This window comes from Heterocephalus glaber, unplaced genomic scaffold (assembly GCF_053883595.1).
Source record: "Heterocephalus glaber isolate CG9 unplaced genomic scaffold, H.glaber_assembly_v1.0 deba00001687, whole genome shotgun sequence".
NCBI lineage: Eukaryota > Metazoa > Chordata > Mammalia > Rodentia > Bathyergidae > Heterocephalus > Heterocephalus glaber.
The window spans coordinates 19,939,092-19,952,356 of NW_028258412.1; the positions used below are offsets into that span (position 1 = coordinate 19,939,092).

The 13,265-nt window shown below is 38.4% G+C and overlaps 1 protein-coding gene across 2 annotated transcripts in view; it reads left to right on the forward strand.

Moving 5' to 3' along the window:
• Positions 1 to 13,265, forward strand: part of Naa25 (N-alpha-acetyltransferase 25, NatB auxiliary subunit) — an 82,622-nt gene that overhangs the window by 25,914 nt on the left and 43,443 nt on the right. For both annotated transcript variants that reach the window (XM_087198401.1, XM_087198402.1), the window contains 4 exons: positions 338 to 449; positions 1,553 to 1,642; positions 3,261 to 3,430; positions 6,446 to 6,558. In XM_087198401.1, coding sequence (XP_087054527.1) covers positions 338 to 449; positions 1,553 to 1,642; positions 3,261 to 3,430; positions 6,446 to 6,558 — 485 coding nt within the window. The remainder of the gene's footprint in view (positions 1 to 337; positions 450 to 1,552; positions 1,643 to 3,260; positions 3,431 to 6,445; positions 6,559 to 13,265) is intronic.

Here is a 13,265-nt window from a genome sequence, read left to right on the forward strand (position 1 = left end):
ATCATGGGCCTGAGCCACTGTGCCTGGCTGCAACATAATCTTTATAAAAATAGTAACTTGTGGGCCGGGGATTTAGCTCAGTGGTGCCGCCTGCCTCAAAAGCCAAAGGTCCCGAGGGCCAGGGATTTAGCTCAGTGGTTCCAGCGCCTGCCTCACAAGCGAAAGGTCCTGAGTTCGATCCCCAGCACCAAAAAAAAAAAAATAGTAACTGGTATCTAATAATGTTCCCATTTTCTAAGAGAGTGAATAAGAAAATACAACATTTTCCTTCTTATGTTTGGACCTTAATTTTGCTAGAAATGAAACCAGCTTACCAACTTTTATAACTTAATTGTAGAAAAGCTGACAAGTGAGATTCAGAGTCGGGAAAATAAATGCATGGCTATGTACAAGAAGCTAAGCAGGTGGCCGGAATGCAATGCCCTTTCTCGGCGCCTCTTACTGAAAAAGTGAGTAGATGCTGCTTTTGGGCTGTGAGATTGTAATGAGGCTTTAGGGCTCACTATTGGCATTGTTTGTATATTTTTAAATTTCTAGGGATAGAATATTCTTTTTATTAGTTGTGTCCTAATGTTTTTTAGAAGTTTTCTGTAAGCCTTCATCTTTCAGCAGAGGAATAATGGTACCACCATGGTGCTAATATTAGTTCTTTAGAATGATTAGTTTTTCAAATTCAATATTGGTCTAAATGAAATAGGCTTCCTTCCTGCTTGTATCATCTCCTGTTTAGGAAGCGTTTATTTGGGGAGTTTTCATTTAAGAATATTAGTTTTCTAGACCTGGTCATTTTATTGAGGGAAAGAGGTAATTTATATGTCTCACTGCCATGTGGTTCCAGTTTGAATTTGATTATTCTGCTGGCTTGAACCACTGTTGGTACATGTGTAACTGTCTTTCATTACAGTAATGTAAAGAAAAGTGTTGACTTAGCAGACCAGATGTCATCATATTAAAGTTTCTTAAGGAAAACATTAGAATGGTATAAAAATTGTAATATAGCTAATTTGTGGTATAACAGGTGTAAATACATATTATATATACCAGCAAAGGGGTACTTGTAAGATTTCCATGTTAAAATTTAGATAATTATTTATAAACTATTCACAAATATACATAAATTCCTTTAACTATAATGAAATAAATAAATTTACTATAATTTTAAAATTGGTATGAATAGTATTAATATATTTAGGCAATAATTATTCAAATTGAAGCAACTAACTAGATTTGGTCCATTTATAGACTTATAATTAATTTTATTAGTAAAAAAACTGATTAAAGTGATTAGATCTGTTTGTACAAGCCACTCGATGGGACAGTTGTTAATATACCACTGGTGGTTCAAGCCAATGGGAATGTATTACAAGTTTTCACTTTGAAATCCTTCTGGGTGCCACCTTTTTAGGGCTGCAGAGGAAACTGAGAGGAAGGGTTGGGTCACTGCTAGTACACATGGAATAGAACTTAGTAAATAAGTTGATATCATGGTTCCTAAGTCATATTTGTCACAACTTGGGTTTAATCCTGTGTGCATCATTCAATTTGATTTTAGCTCAGATGACTGGCAGTTCTATCTGACTTATTTCGATTCTGTCTTTCGACTGATTGAAGAGGCCTGGACTCCTCCTGCTGAAGGTGAACAGTAAGTCATCTTCTTTCCTGAATTATGACGGCACCTTTTAAAATGTAGCAAAATATTTCATTGTGAGCCAATTAAATTCTCTTTTTCTGTCTTAATAATATATTCATTTCAAAGTAAGATTTTTCTCTTTTTAAAATTATAAAATACATGCACATTGTAAAAATTTTCTTAGTGATGAAATATGTGGTATGGTCATCCCCCCAGATTTATTTCTTTGCACATACTTACATAATTACCATAAAAATGGGTTGTATTAGACATAATAATTTGCAGCTTGATTTTTTTTTTTCTTTAAATATATCTTAGGCACCATTTCATATATAATATGTAATTTACATTCTTCTCTATTGGTGATATTTTGCAGACTTTTTTCTTTGTCTTTTTTTTTCTGTTATAGATAATGCCACAACAAACATAAATGGAATCTTTTTCAAAAATGAATACAGAGGGCCTGGGGACTTAGCTCAGTGGTTCCTGCGCCTGCCTCCCAAGCGCAAGGTCCTGAGTTTGATCCCTGGTACCAAAAAAAAAAAAATACAAAAAGGGTTGGGGATTTAGCTCAGTGGTTCTGCCACTTGCCTTGCAAATGCAAGGATCCGAGTTTGATCTCTGGTACCAAAAAAAAAAGAATTAAATCATGGGGATTTAGCTCAGTGGTTCCGCCGCCTGCCTCCCAAGCGCAAGGTCCTGAATTCGATCTCTGGTACCAAAAAAAATGAATACAGAAGTAAAATTTTAAGATACTTATTATAGGCCTAGCGGATAGCTCAGTATAGAGTGCAGGTTCAGCATACATGAAAGCCCTGAGTTTAATCTCCACTGCCAAAAAATAAATAAATAAAAGATACCAATTAGGAGCTGTTGCTTACTTCATATTAACTAAGTTATCTAGTTTTTTTCAACCTCGTTTTTTTAGTAAAATTTACTTACATTTTCAATTTTTTAATTTAAAAAATTTTTTTTACTTTTTTGGTACCAGGGATTGAACTCGGGTCCTTCCTCTTGCAGGGCAGGCGGTGAAACCACTGAGCTAAACCCCCACCCCTCACTTACATTTTTATTAGGCAGTAATATATATATGTGTACCCCCACACACAATTATCCTTTTTATTTTTTAAAGAAAGAATTTGAAGCTGGGCATGGTGGTGTTCACCTGTAATCCCAGAATTTGGGAAGCTGAGGCAGAAGGCTTGCCACAAGTTCGAGGCCAGCCTGGGCTACATAATGAGATCACAGCCAGCCTTAACTATATAGTGAGACCCTGTTTCAAAACAACAACAACCACAATAAAAAAAGAATTTATGTGGGGCAGGGATTTAGCTGAGTGGTTCTGCCTGCCTCACAAGCACAAGGTCCTGAGTTCGATTGCTGGTACCCCCCCCAAAAGAATTTGTGATGGTTAATCACTGTTGTTTTTTTTTTGTACTGAGGATCGAACTCGGGTCCTTGTGCTTGCACAGCAGGCGGGGTTAATCACTCTTTAATAGTCAAATGCCAAAACTAGGAAAAAGTGCCGTTTTTTATTTCTTTTGTTTTAAATGATCAATTTGGCTTGACTTTCAACTTTGAGAAGGATAATAAAGGCAATAAAATACCTTTTTCATGTGTTTATACCCAGCTCTTTAGAAGGAGAAGTACATTATTCTGCAGAAGAAGCTGTGAAGTTTATAGAGGATCAGATAACAGAAGAATCTAAAAGTTCTCGCCATCTCAGGGGACCACATCTAGCTAAACTGGAGCTGATTAGGCGTTTACGAAGTCAAGGTTGTAATGATGAGTTCAAACTAGGTAAGAAACTGTATGGTATTTGGGAATCGTGGAGAATATAGAGAGGTGACCTCAGTACACAAATGCAGTAATCTGAGAGGCCTTTAGTGACAGCGTCATGTTTGGGAAGCACACATTTTCATAACCTGAAAATATTTACTAATTGCATGGGTTGCTTGCAAAATTGGTCTTCAATCACATATTCTACTTGGCTTAATATTAACACCTCTCCCTAGTCCATCAATTTTGCTGACCCAACAATACACTTGATCTTAGCCAAGAGGCTGAGAAGCGATTGACCCAACAATAAAGTGAAATCACTTTCAAAGAAAAAGTGCTAGTTTTATAAAAGTTTCAGAATTTCATGAAGTAGATAAAAGCTTTATTGGAAATCTGCTCCAGGTACTCACAGAGCTTTTGACTAAAGCACATTGGAGACAATTAGAGCAAATAGCAGCTGGAGAAAAAATTTAAATTTGCAAAAACAATAACCTGGGGAAAAAATGTTACAGACGGTAAAGCCTTAAGAGAAGTCTGTAGGAAATTTGATGAAAGTCTTAGCTGGGTGGTTTTTTTGTTGTTATTGTTGTTGTTGTTTTTAGCTGTCTTTATAAATTGCTTTTTATGATCTCGCTGCACCAAAAGTGAACGATACTATATTGTACCAGTTCATGATATTTTAGGAAAGAATGACCCCTCTCCCCAACAAAATCAGCTAATCTGTGCACTAAGAATTAGTTTACAGTTTTAACTCTACCCTGACTTTTGCCAAATTTAGAAAATAATCTTCCTTTTTCTACTTCTTTTTTTTTTTTTTTTCTGCTTCATTTTTAAAGAGAAGGCTCCAGAAAAGTATTTTCCCTTACTCACCATTATGAATGTTCAGTCCCTGTTAAAAAAAAAAAATTGGTCAAAAGGCTTTTTTTTTTTTTCACAGTAGGAAAGTTATCTTTATTGCTATCTAACACCTTGCCCCAAGCTTAGTGGATTAAGACAACATCAGTAATTGTTTTACTCATTCGTTCATCCTTATGTGTCTTAGTCACTTTCTCATCACTGGGATAAAGCAACCAACACTCACAACTTAAAGGAGGAGAAGTTTGTCTTGGCCCATGGTTTCAGTCCTTGGTTGGCAGGCTTCAAGGCAGAAGCAGCATGGAAGAGGGGCATGGTAGAGGAAAAGTTGCTCAACCCATGCATCCAGGAAGAAGAAAAGAGAGTAGCCAGGAACAAATATACATCCTTCCAGATCACACCCCGTGATCCACTTCCAACCAGGCCCTACCCAAGAGGCTTTTTTGAGACTCATTTGTCCTGTGATAATGAGCACCTCTAGGATCTGAGTCTGTCCTGGACATCTCTGTCCATTTTGATCATCTGATTAATGTTTTCCACAACTCAGTCTAAAACTGACTGTGTACTCCTATTATTCCCTTTGTAGCTTTTTCAGAGCTGACTTTGAATCCCATGTTGATATCTTTCTTTGGATCAGTAAAGTTTAGCTCTAGAATTGTGAATGAAAATGTTCATCTGATATTCAGCAAAATATTGTTTACATAGATTCTTGAGAATTGATTTCTCTGCAAAGTTGAATTTAAAAGTATCTGGATTGGGCTGGGGATTTAGCTCAGTGGTTTTGGTGCCTGCCTTGCAAGCCCAAGGTCCTGAGTTCGATTCCCAGTACCAGGAAAAAAAAAAGTATCTGGATCTCCCTTACTGCCTGCTTTATTTATCCCCTAACTTTCTCTTCTCAGTCTCCACCCTACCTCATACAAATACATAAATTTGTCTAGTCTCCACAAAAATATTTTTTACCAGACCAGTAAATGATTCTTACTCTCTTTGGGGTCTCAGACTCCTCTGGGAATCTGATTAAAGCCATGGGCCTCTCATCATAGAGAAATGTGAACAGAAATTGAAACCTGAAATCTTTTTTGGTGGTACTGGGATTGAACCCAGGGCCTTTGCATTCCTCTATATCCCCAGTTTTTTATATATATTTTTTGAGACAGGGTCTCCTTGAGTTGCTAAATTGCCCAGGGTGATTTGGAACTTATGATCCTTTTCCCTCAGCCTCCCAGAATGCTGAGACTGCAGGTGTGAGCCACCATGCTTGGCTGATTTGTTTATTTTATTTTGGTTTTTTGAGACAGGGTTTTGCTTTATTTTTAAGTCTGGCCTTGAACTCACTATGTAGCCCAGGCTATCTGGAACTTAGGTCAATCCTGCTTCAGCCTCCCAAGTGCTGTGATTTCATGCATTCGCCACAATGCCTGGCTCTAATTTGTTTGTTTGCTTGTTTATTTTTTCTCCCCCTCTTATGGGGGATTGAACTCAGGACCTTGTGCTTGTGAGGCAGGCGAGGTGTCACTGAGCTAAATCCCTATCCCGTTTGTTTTTGAGACAGTCTTGCTGTGTAGTTCAGGCTGATCTTGAACTCACTATGTAGCCCAGGCTGGCCTTGAACTCTTGGTGATCCTCCTGCCTCAACCTCCCATGTGCTGGGATTACAGGCATGTGCCAACAGGCCTGGCTATTTGTTTGTTTGTTAATTTATTTTGGTACCCGGGATCAAACTTAGGACCTTGTTCTTTTTTTTTGTTTGTTTTTTGGTACCAGGGATCGAACTCGGGTCCTTGCGCTTTCAAGGCAGGTGACAGAACCACTGGGCTAAATCCCCGTCCCAGGACCTTGTTCTTGCAAGGCAGGCTGCAGCACCACTGAGCTAAATCCCTGGCCCCCTATTTGTTTATTTTTAAACTGGCAAGTCATGTCTCAGTTCTCTTTCTTATTTCATTCATTCTCATTAAAACATTTAGCAAATTTTTTTTTTTTTGGTACTGAGGATTGAACTTGGGACCTTGCACTTGTGAGGCAGGCGCCAGAACCACTGAGCTAAATCCCTGGCCCCATTTAGCAAATTTTTAATATAATAAACATTTTCAAATTAAACCTCTCACTTGAATTAGAAAATTAAAAAAAATAGAAAAATTTTCAGTCCATGAGTAATTTGATGATTTTCCCTTTCTCCCTTAGGTGACCCAGAAGAATTAATGTTCCAGTATTTTAAAAAGTTTGGGGATAAACCATGTTGTTTTACAGACCTGAAGGTGTTTGTTGACCTCTTGCCTGCTACACAGTGTACAAAAGTAAGTATATTTGAGAGTTCTGTTGGCTTCCTCTATTTTTTGGAACTAGGCTAAGTGTGTGGGAGTGGTGAACAAGAGGTAGCAGAGTACCCACCCCAGGAATTGGAGCACCTTAGACACTGTCACATCAAAGGCATGATGTACGGTCAGGTTAGGCCACAAGGGGAATAACTCTCCTTTTTGTTTTATCACTTTATTTTGAGATAATTGTAGATTTACATGTGGTGGAAGAAATAACACAGAGAGAGCCCATCCATTGTGCCCTAGTGACAATATGTTGCATAACGAAGTATAATAATATAATTAAGAAATTGACATCGATACATCCTGGTGATCTTACTCAGATGTCACAAGTTTAATAGTGTGTGTATGTGTGTAGTTAATGTAGTATGTAGTGCATATGGATTTTTGTGACCACCACTATAAGCAACATACAGAACAGTTCCACCACCAAATGCCACACTGCTCTTTTATACCTGTGGCCACCTCCCTGTACCTCTGTACCTTCTCCTCCTGACCTCTATCTTTGGGCAAATAAAAATCCTTTTTTTTTTTTTTGATACCGGGGATTGAACTCGGTTCCTTGCATTTGCACAGCAGACAGCGAAACCACTGAGCTAAATCCCTGGCCCAGTAATACTTTTTATTCTTCTTTTTTTTTTTTTTGTACCCGGGATCCAACTCAGGGCCTCGCACTTGCCAGGCAAGGGTGGCGCCACTGAGCTAAATCGCCAGCTCTTTTTTTTTGAGAATGTCTTCCTATATAGTTCAGGTTGGCATTAATCTCATTATGTAGCCCGAGCTGGCCTCAAACTTGTGATCCTCCTGCCTCACCCTCTGGAGTGGTGGGATTACAAGCATGAGCCAACACGCCTGGCATTGTGTTTCCTCTCTCTGAGAAAGTATTAATCTGTTTTCCATTCCAGTCACTTTAAGCACGTTATATAAATGGGTTCATGCTGTGTGTAACCTTTTCAGGTTGTTTTTTTTTTCTCCATACATCATAATTCCCTGGATAGTCATCTACATTGTTGCATGTATCAATAGTTCAGACCTTTTTGTTGCTGCATAAGTTTCTATTGAATGAATGTATCGTACTTTCTTTACTCACCTGTTGGTGGACATTAGTATTTTTACTTTTTAACTGTTACATATGCTATGAACATTTGAGTGGTGTCTTTTTATGTAAACATAAATCCCTGGGGAAAATACCCAAATCAGCAATTGCTGAATCTTTTTTTTTTTTTTTTTTTTGGTATTGGGGATCAAACTCAGGACCTTGTGCTTGCGAGGCAGGCAGCAGAACCACTGAGCTAAATCCCCAGCCTTGCTAAATCTTAAGATAGCTGCATGTTTAGTTTTTCATGAAATGGCCAAAGTATTTTCCATATTAAATTATTTAACTAGCAGCATAAGAGTAATCCAGTTTCTCTGGATGTCTGCTTGGATTATATGTTGTCACTTTTTATTTTTGCCATTCTGATATGTGTGTGATCATAGTCCTATATTTTACCATCTATATGTTCTATTTAGTGAAATGTCTGTTTGTATCTTTGTTCATTTTCTAATTGATTTTAAATTATCATGGTACATTTGTCAGAACCAAGAAACTGCTTATTTCATACTATGGGTTAGTGTAGATTTTACTTAGATTTCTCTAGTTATTCCATTAACGTTCTTTTCATCTTCTAGGATTTAATCCAGATTACCACATTGTATTTAGTTATTATGCATTGGGAGTTTTTAATGTAAATGGTCCAATGTAAATCAATTATAAATCAGGATGGAGAACCACATTCTTATGGTTTCCAGCTGTAGTAGTATGAATTGGGTCAGCTTGCTTACCCATCAATGGGAACTTCGTACTTAGTTTCACATTTTTTTTAAAGATACTGGGGATTGAGTTCTGAGCCTTGTGCATGCTAAGCAAGCACTCTATCTCTGAGTTACAGCCTCAGGCCTACCTATCTGTCTATGTATCTATTTTTGGAGATAGGGTTTCACTATGTAGTTTATGTTGGTCTTATACTCACTGTGTAGCCTGGGTTGGCCTTGAACTCGCAGTGATTCTTCTGCCTCAGCCTTTTGAGCACTGGGATTACAGATGTGTGCCACCATGTTCAGCCTCAGGCCTTTTTAAAATTTTATTTCATTTTATTATATATTTATTTTTTTGGTACCAGGGATTGAACTTGGGACCTTACGCTTACGAGGCAGGTGCTGGAACCACTGAGCTAAATCCCCGGCCCCTAAAATTTTATTTGAAGACATATTCTTTTTTTTTTTTTTGGTACTGGGGATCAAACTCAGGACCTTGGGTTTGCAAAGCAGACAGTGGAACCTTTAAGACATATTTTTAATAAATTGCCCAGGCTGACCTTGAACTTTCAATCCTTTTCCCTCAACGTGAGTAGTAGTGATTACTAGCATGCACCAACATGCCTGCCCCGTGTTCCACATTAAAGATTTTTAATGTTTATCTCAGAGTATCCTGGGTAGTAGGCAGGCATTTGCCATACTCTGCCCATTGGAAGTATGCCTCAGGTAGGACAGAGCATCATCTGAAGGAATAATGGTGAGCTGAGCACAGTGGTATACACCTGTAATCCCAGTTACTCAGGGGGCTGAGGCAGGAGGATCAAAAGTTTGAGGCCAGCCTATACACCTTAGACCCTATCTCAAAGTAAATAAGTAAATAAAGCTGGGAGAGTGGTAGAGCCCTTGCCTGGCATGCACAGGGTCCTGAGGTCAGTCCCTATTACCACAAAAAAAGTTGGGGAGGAAAGAGAAAAATTAGACAGGAAAGGGGAAGAAATAGGGGAAAGGGAGGGAGAAAAGGAGAAAGAAAGAAAGGGAAGAAATGACTTTGGTCTGTATGTGGTGAAGGTTACAAGTTTTCCTGTCACAGGGCTCCCACTATCCGTTCTCCCAGAAAAATCTTCCGTCGTCCCCATGTGGAATGAGTTAAACACAGTGACGATGTTTCACTGGTTTTTGGTGATCTCTTGAGTACAGCAGGGCTCAATACTTTGGTAGACTTAAGGTGTCACATGTAGTAGGGCAGATGGGGCAGTGCACTCCCTAACTAGAAAGGAGCCAGTAGTCTCTGTGGGTCCCTGAAGTGATTGTAATCATTCACATTGGTTTAGTAGAGTTGTTCTGCAATGGTGAGCTCATGAGCCAGCTTCAAGCCAAGTCTGGAAGTTTCTGGATAAACTGTAACACATGTAGAAAAGAGGGTTCTGGGTTGTAGGAGGATTTGAAAGCCTATGAAGAAAAAATGTGAGGTGGGAAGGAGAATTTTGTTTGTTGAGGAGAGTGGGATTTTCCTCCATATATTTGAAAAGCAGTCTTTTTTTTTTTTTTTTGGTACCGGGGATCAAACTTGGGTCTTTGCGCCTGCGCAGCAGGCAGCGAAACCACTGAGCTAAATCCCCGGCCCTTGAAAAGCAGTCTTGTAGGAGAGGGATGAGAAGAGGAACTGGCAAGGTTTTTATAGGGAATTCAGTTAGGCTATGTGAGAGTAAGATCTTTTTACTAGTCAGAATTTTCTAAAAATACAGTGTGTGTTTCTTACTACTGGAGGGATTCAAGCAGAATCCAGATAAGCGTGTAGAATAGATTGATCCAGTGCTTATTGAACATATTATGTACTCAGCCCTAACAGGGAGCAACTGATCTTGTCCCTACAGTGATTACCATCTTGGAGGTTTAAGTATCAAATAGTAGGGCTGCATTGGAGAAATACTTATCTTTCCTTTAATAAGAAATGAAGGTTCTTCATAAAGGCTTGCTGCCATGGATTTAGTACCAGTAATTTTTTTCTATGTAGTTTTACTTGATTTGTTTGTTTGAAAATCTTTAGGTCAGGGCTGGGGATTTAGCTCAGCAGCACCATGCCTGCCTTGCACAAGTACAAGGTCCTGAGTTCAATCTCCGGTACCAAAAAGAAAATCTTAGGTTATCTCATTTGAAAACATATGGTAATATTTATCTGTTCACATAAACCCAACAATACGAGCAGTGACATGATTGTCATTGTTCTATGAGATTAAGGATTTAAAAAGTTGTTGCAGTGACTTTTGTAGTCTTGCTCTGAGTAAATTTTAATTGAGAGGAGTTATTTTGCTGCCACAACTTTTTAACTTTTTAGTAGAATGACTTCAGTGGCTAAAAATCCTGCCACTCAGCAAATATGTCTGTAGGAGGATTGCAGACTATCCAAATAGGTTCAAGCTGAGAACTGCTGTCCTGATGAATTATGAGCCAGATCTTTCTAAAGTATTGGTTAGCTCATAAGAGGGGGACTTTGAATCTAGTTATCCTGAAGTGGCTCATCCAGGGTGATGTTTTCATCTTTTGTTTTCTTTGCTTTGGGATTTTTAGCTAAACAATAAAATGGTTCTAGTTTTTTTTTGTTTTCTTTGGTACCAGGGATCGAACTCGGGACCTTGCGCTTCCAAGGCAGGCACTGGAACCACTGAACTAAATCCCCGGCCCAGAATGGTTCTAGTTTTTAAAGAAGCTTTTTGCACATCAGAAAAACTGAACAGCTTAAAAAATGTACATATTGTTTCATAATAAGATTTGTTTGGAAATCTTTAGTGTTTACTAAAGAAGGCATTAATAGCAAACAAACTAATACATAAAATGGCTTCCAGGAGTGACAGAGCTAGGAGTAGAAACCATAGAGGCTTGTAAGCAAAACTATAAAAACCAGTTACTATAGTTTGCTACAAATAGGAAATATATATCTGATCTCAACTAAAATTAATACATTTTAGGCAGATTGAAGCAAAATAATTACAGATGTGAAACTGCATGGCCAGTGGAATTTGTTTTTGTATCATAAAATTATATGTATCTTATTGGAAAAATCCAATAGAATCAGAAAGCTTGTTTTGACAACAGCTACTCTTTGTTCCTACTGGACAGACACAAATCACTTTCAGTCCTGAACTCTTCTATTATTTACTTCCATATTTCTAAATTATAGGCTTATATGTAGCAATTTATTTTTATAGTTACTATCTTCATCTGTTGGTGTTCTATTGTGGAGTATTTGGAAATCTCTTCCTTTCTTTTTTCTTTCCTTTTCTTCCTATTAGTGGGGAAAAAGGAACCCTTCTACATTGTTGGTGTGAATGTAAACTAGTGCAACCACTATGGAAATCAATATGGAGATTCTTCAAAAAACAAAAACTAGGAATTCCACTTGATCCATCTATTCCTCTTCTAGGTATCTTCCCTAAAGACTTAAAGACATTATATTACAGTGATATATGCTACTCATGTTTCTAGCAGCACAATTCATAATACATTTTACATATGGCCTGTATGTTCATCAACAGATGAATGTATCAAGAAATATGGTTGTATATAGAATGGAGTATTACTCTGCCATAAAGAAAGATAAACTTGGCTGGGGATTTAGCTCAGTGGTTTCTCCTCCTGCTGTGCAAGCGCGAGGACCCAAGTTAGATCCCCAGTACCAAAAAAAAAAAGAAAGAAAGATAAACTTGAGTCATTGTATTAAAGTAAAAAAAAAAATCAGACTTGGGGACAACAAACATAGCTAAAAATGAAGATAAGACCATAATGTTAAGACCATAATGTTAAGTGAAATGAAATTGATTACCTTTTTAGCTTTCTTATACAGTATTCTCTCTCTCTCTTTCTTTCTCTCCCCTCTCCCCTCTCCTGTCTCCCCTCTGAGACAGCATCTTGCTATGTAGTTCAGGCTGGCCTTGAACTCATTATGTAGTCCAGGCTGGCCTCAAGTTTGCTGTGATCCTCCTGCTTCAGCCTCCCGAGTGCAGGGATTACAGGCATGCACCAGCATGCCTGGCTTTCTCTTTGAGTTAAAAAATTTTTTTTGTTCCATCAGCTGTAATCAGTCTAGCATAGTAATGGTGAACCTGAACTTTCAGTGATACAAACAGCTTACTGTGGTGGTCATAGGTTTGCCACCACTGGTCTCATAGAACCTGAAAGATTTTCACTCCTAGTGTAGTCTGAAACATGAGGCTCCATTTGCTTTATCTCCTCACCCCACCTTAGAGATGTTTTCCATAGAATGTCCATTTGCCACTGTCTGCTTGGGAACTTAAACTTTTGGCTGGCAGCATTCTGGGATCAGGTTGGGATCTGGGGCACTCATCATCGAAAAGCCAGTTTTCACTTATCCTCATTTTTAGCTATCTTGTTGTCCCCAAGTCTGATTTCTTTTACTGGCCCTAAATATAGCATCTTTGGTTCAGCTTCTCATATGTATAAAACCCCAGGTTTCTGCTCATATGTAGGAAGTTGGTCTGTGAGCTTGGGGAAGGGACCAGCTTCTTAGAACAAATTTACCAAATTTTAGTGTCATCGGCACCTTGGTCCTCAGAGACACCCTTAATTTCTGAGCCTTCATGGTTCTGTGAATGAAAATCTGTGTTTTCCAAGCACCTGTGACTGGAATAACCTTGCTGTTTCTTGGTGCCTCCCATTTGCAAACCTATATTTTAGTCTTCTGAAGCCTGTAAATTGTTACTTACCATGTGTCCTAGTTTGTTTTTTTGTTTGTTTTGGTTTGGTTTTTGAGACAGGGTCTCACTATGTAGTTCAGGCTGGCCTTGAGCTTACTATGTAGCCCAGGCTACCTCAAACTTACAGCAATCCTGACTCAGCCTCCTGAGTGCTGGGATTACAGGCATGCATGATCA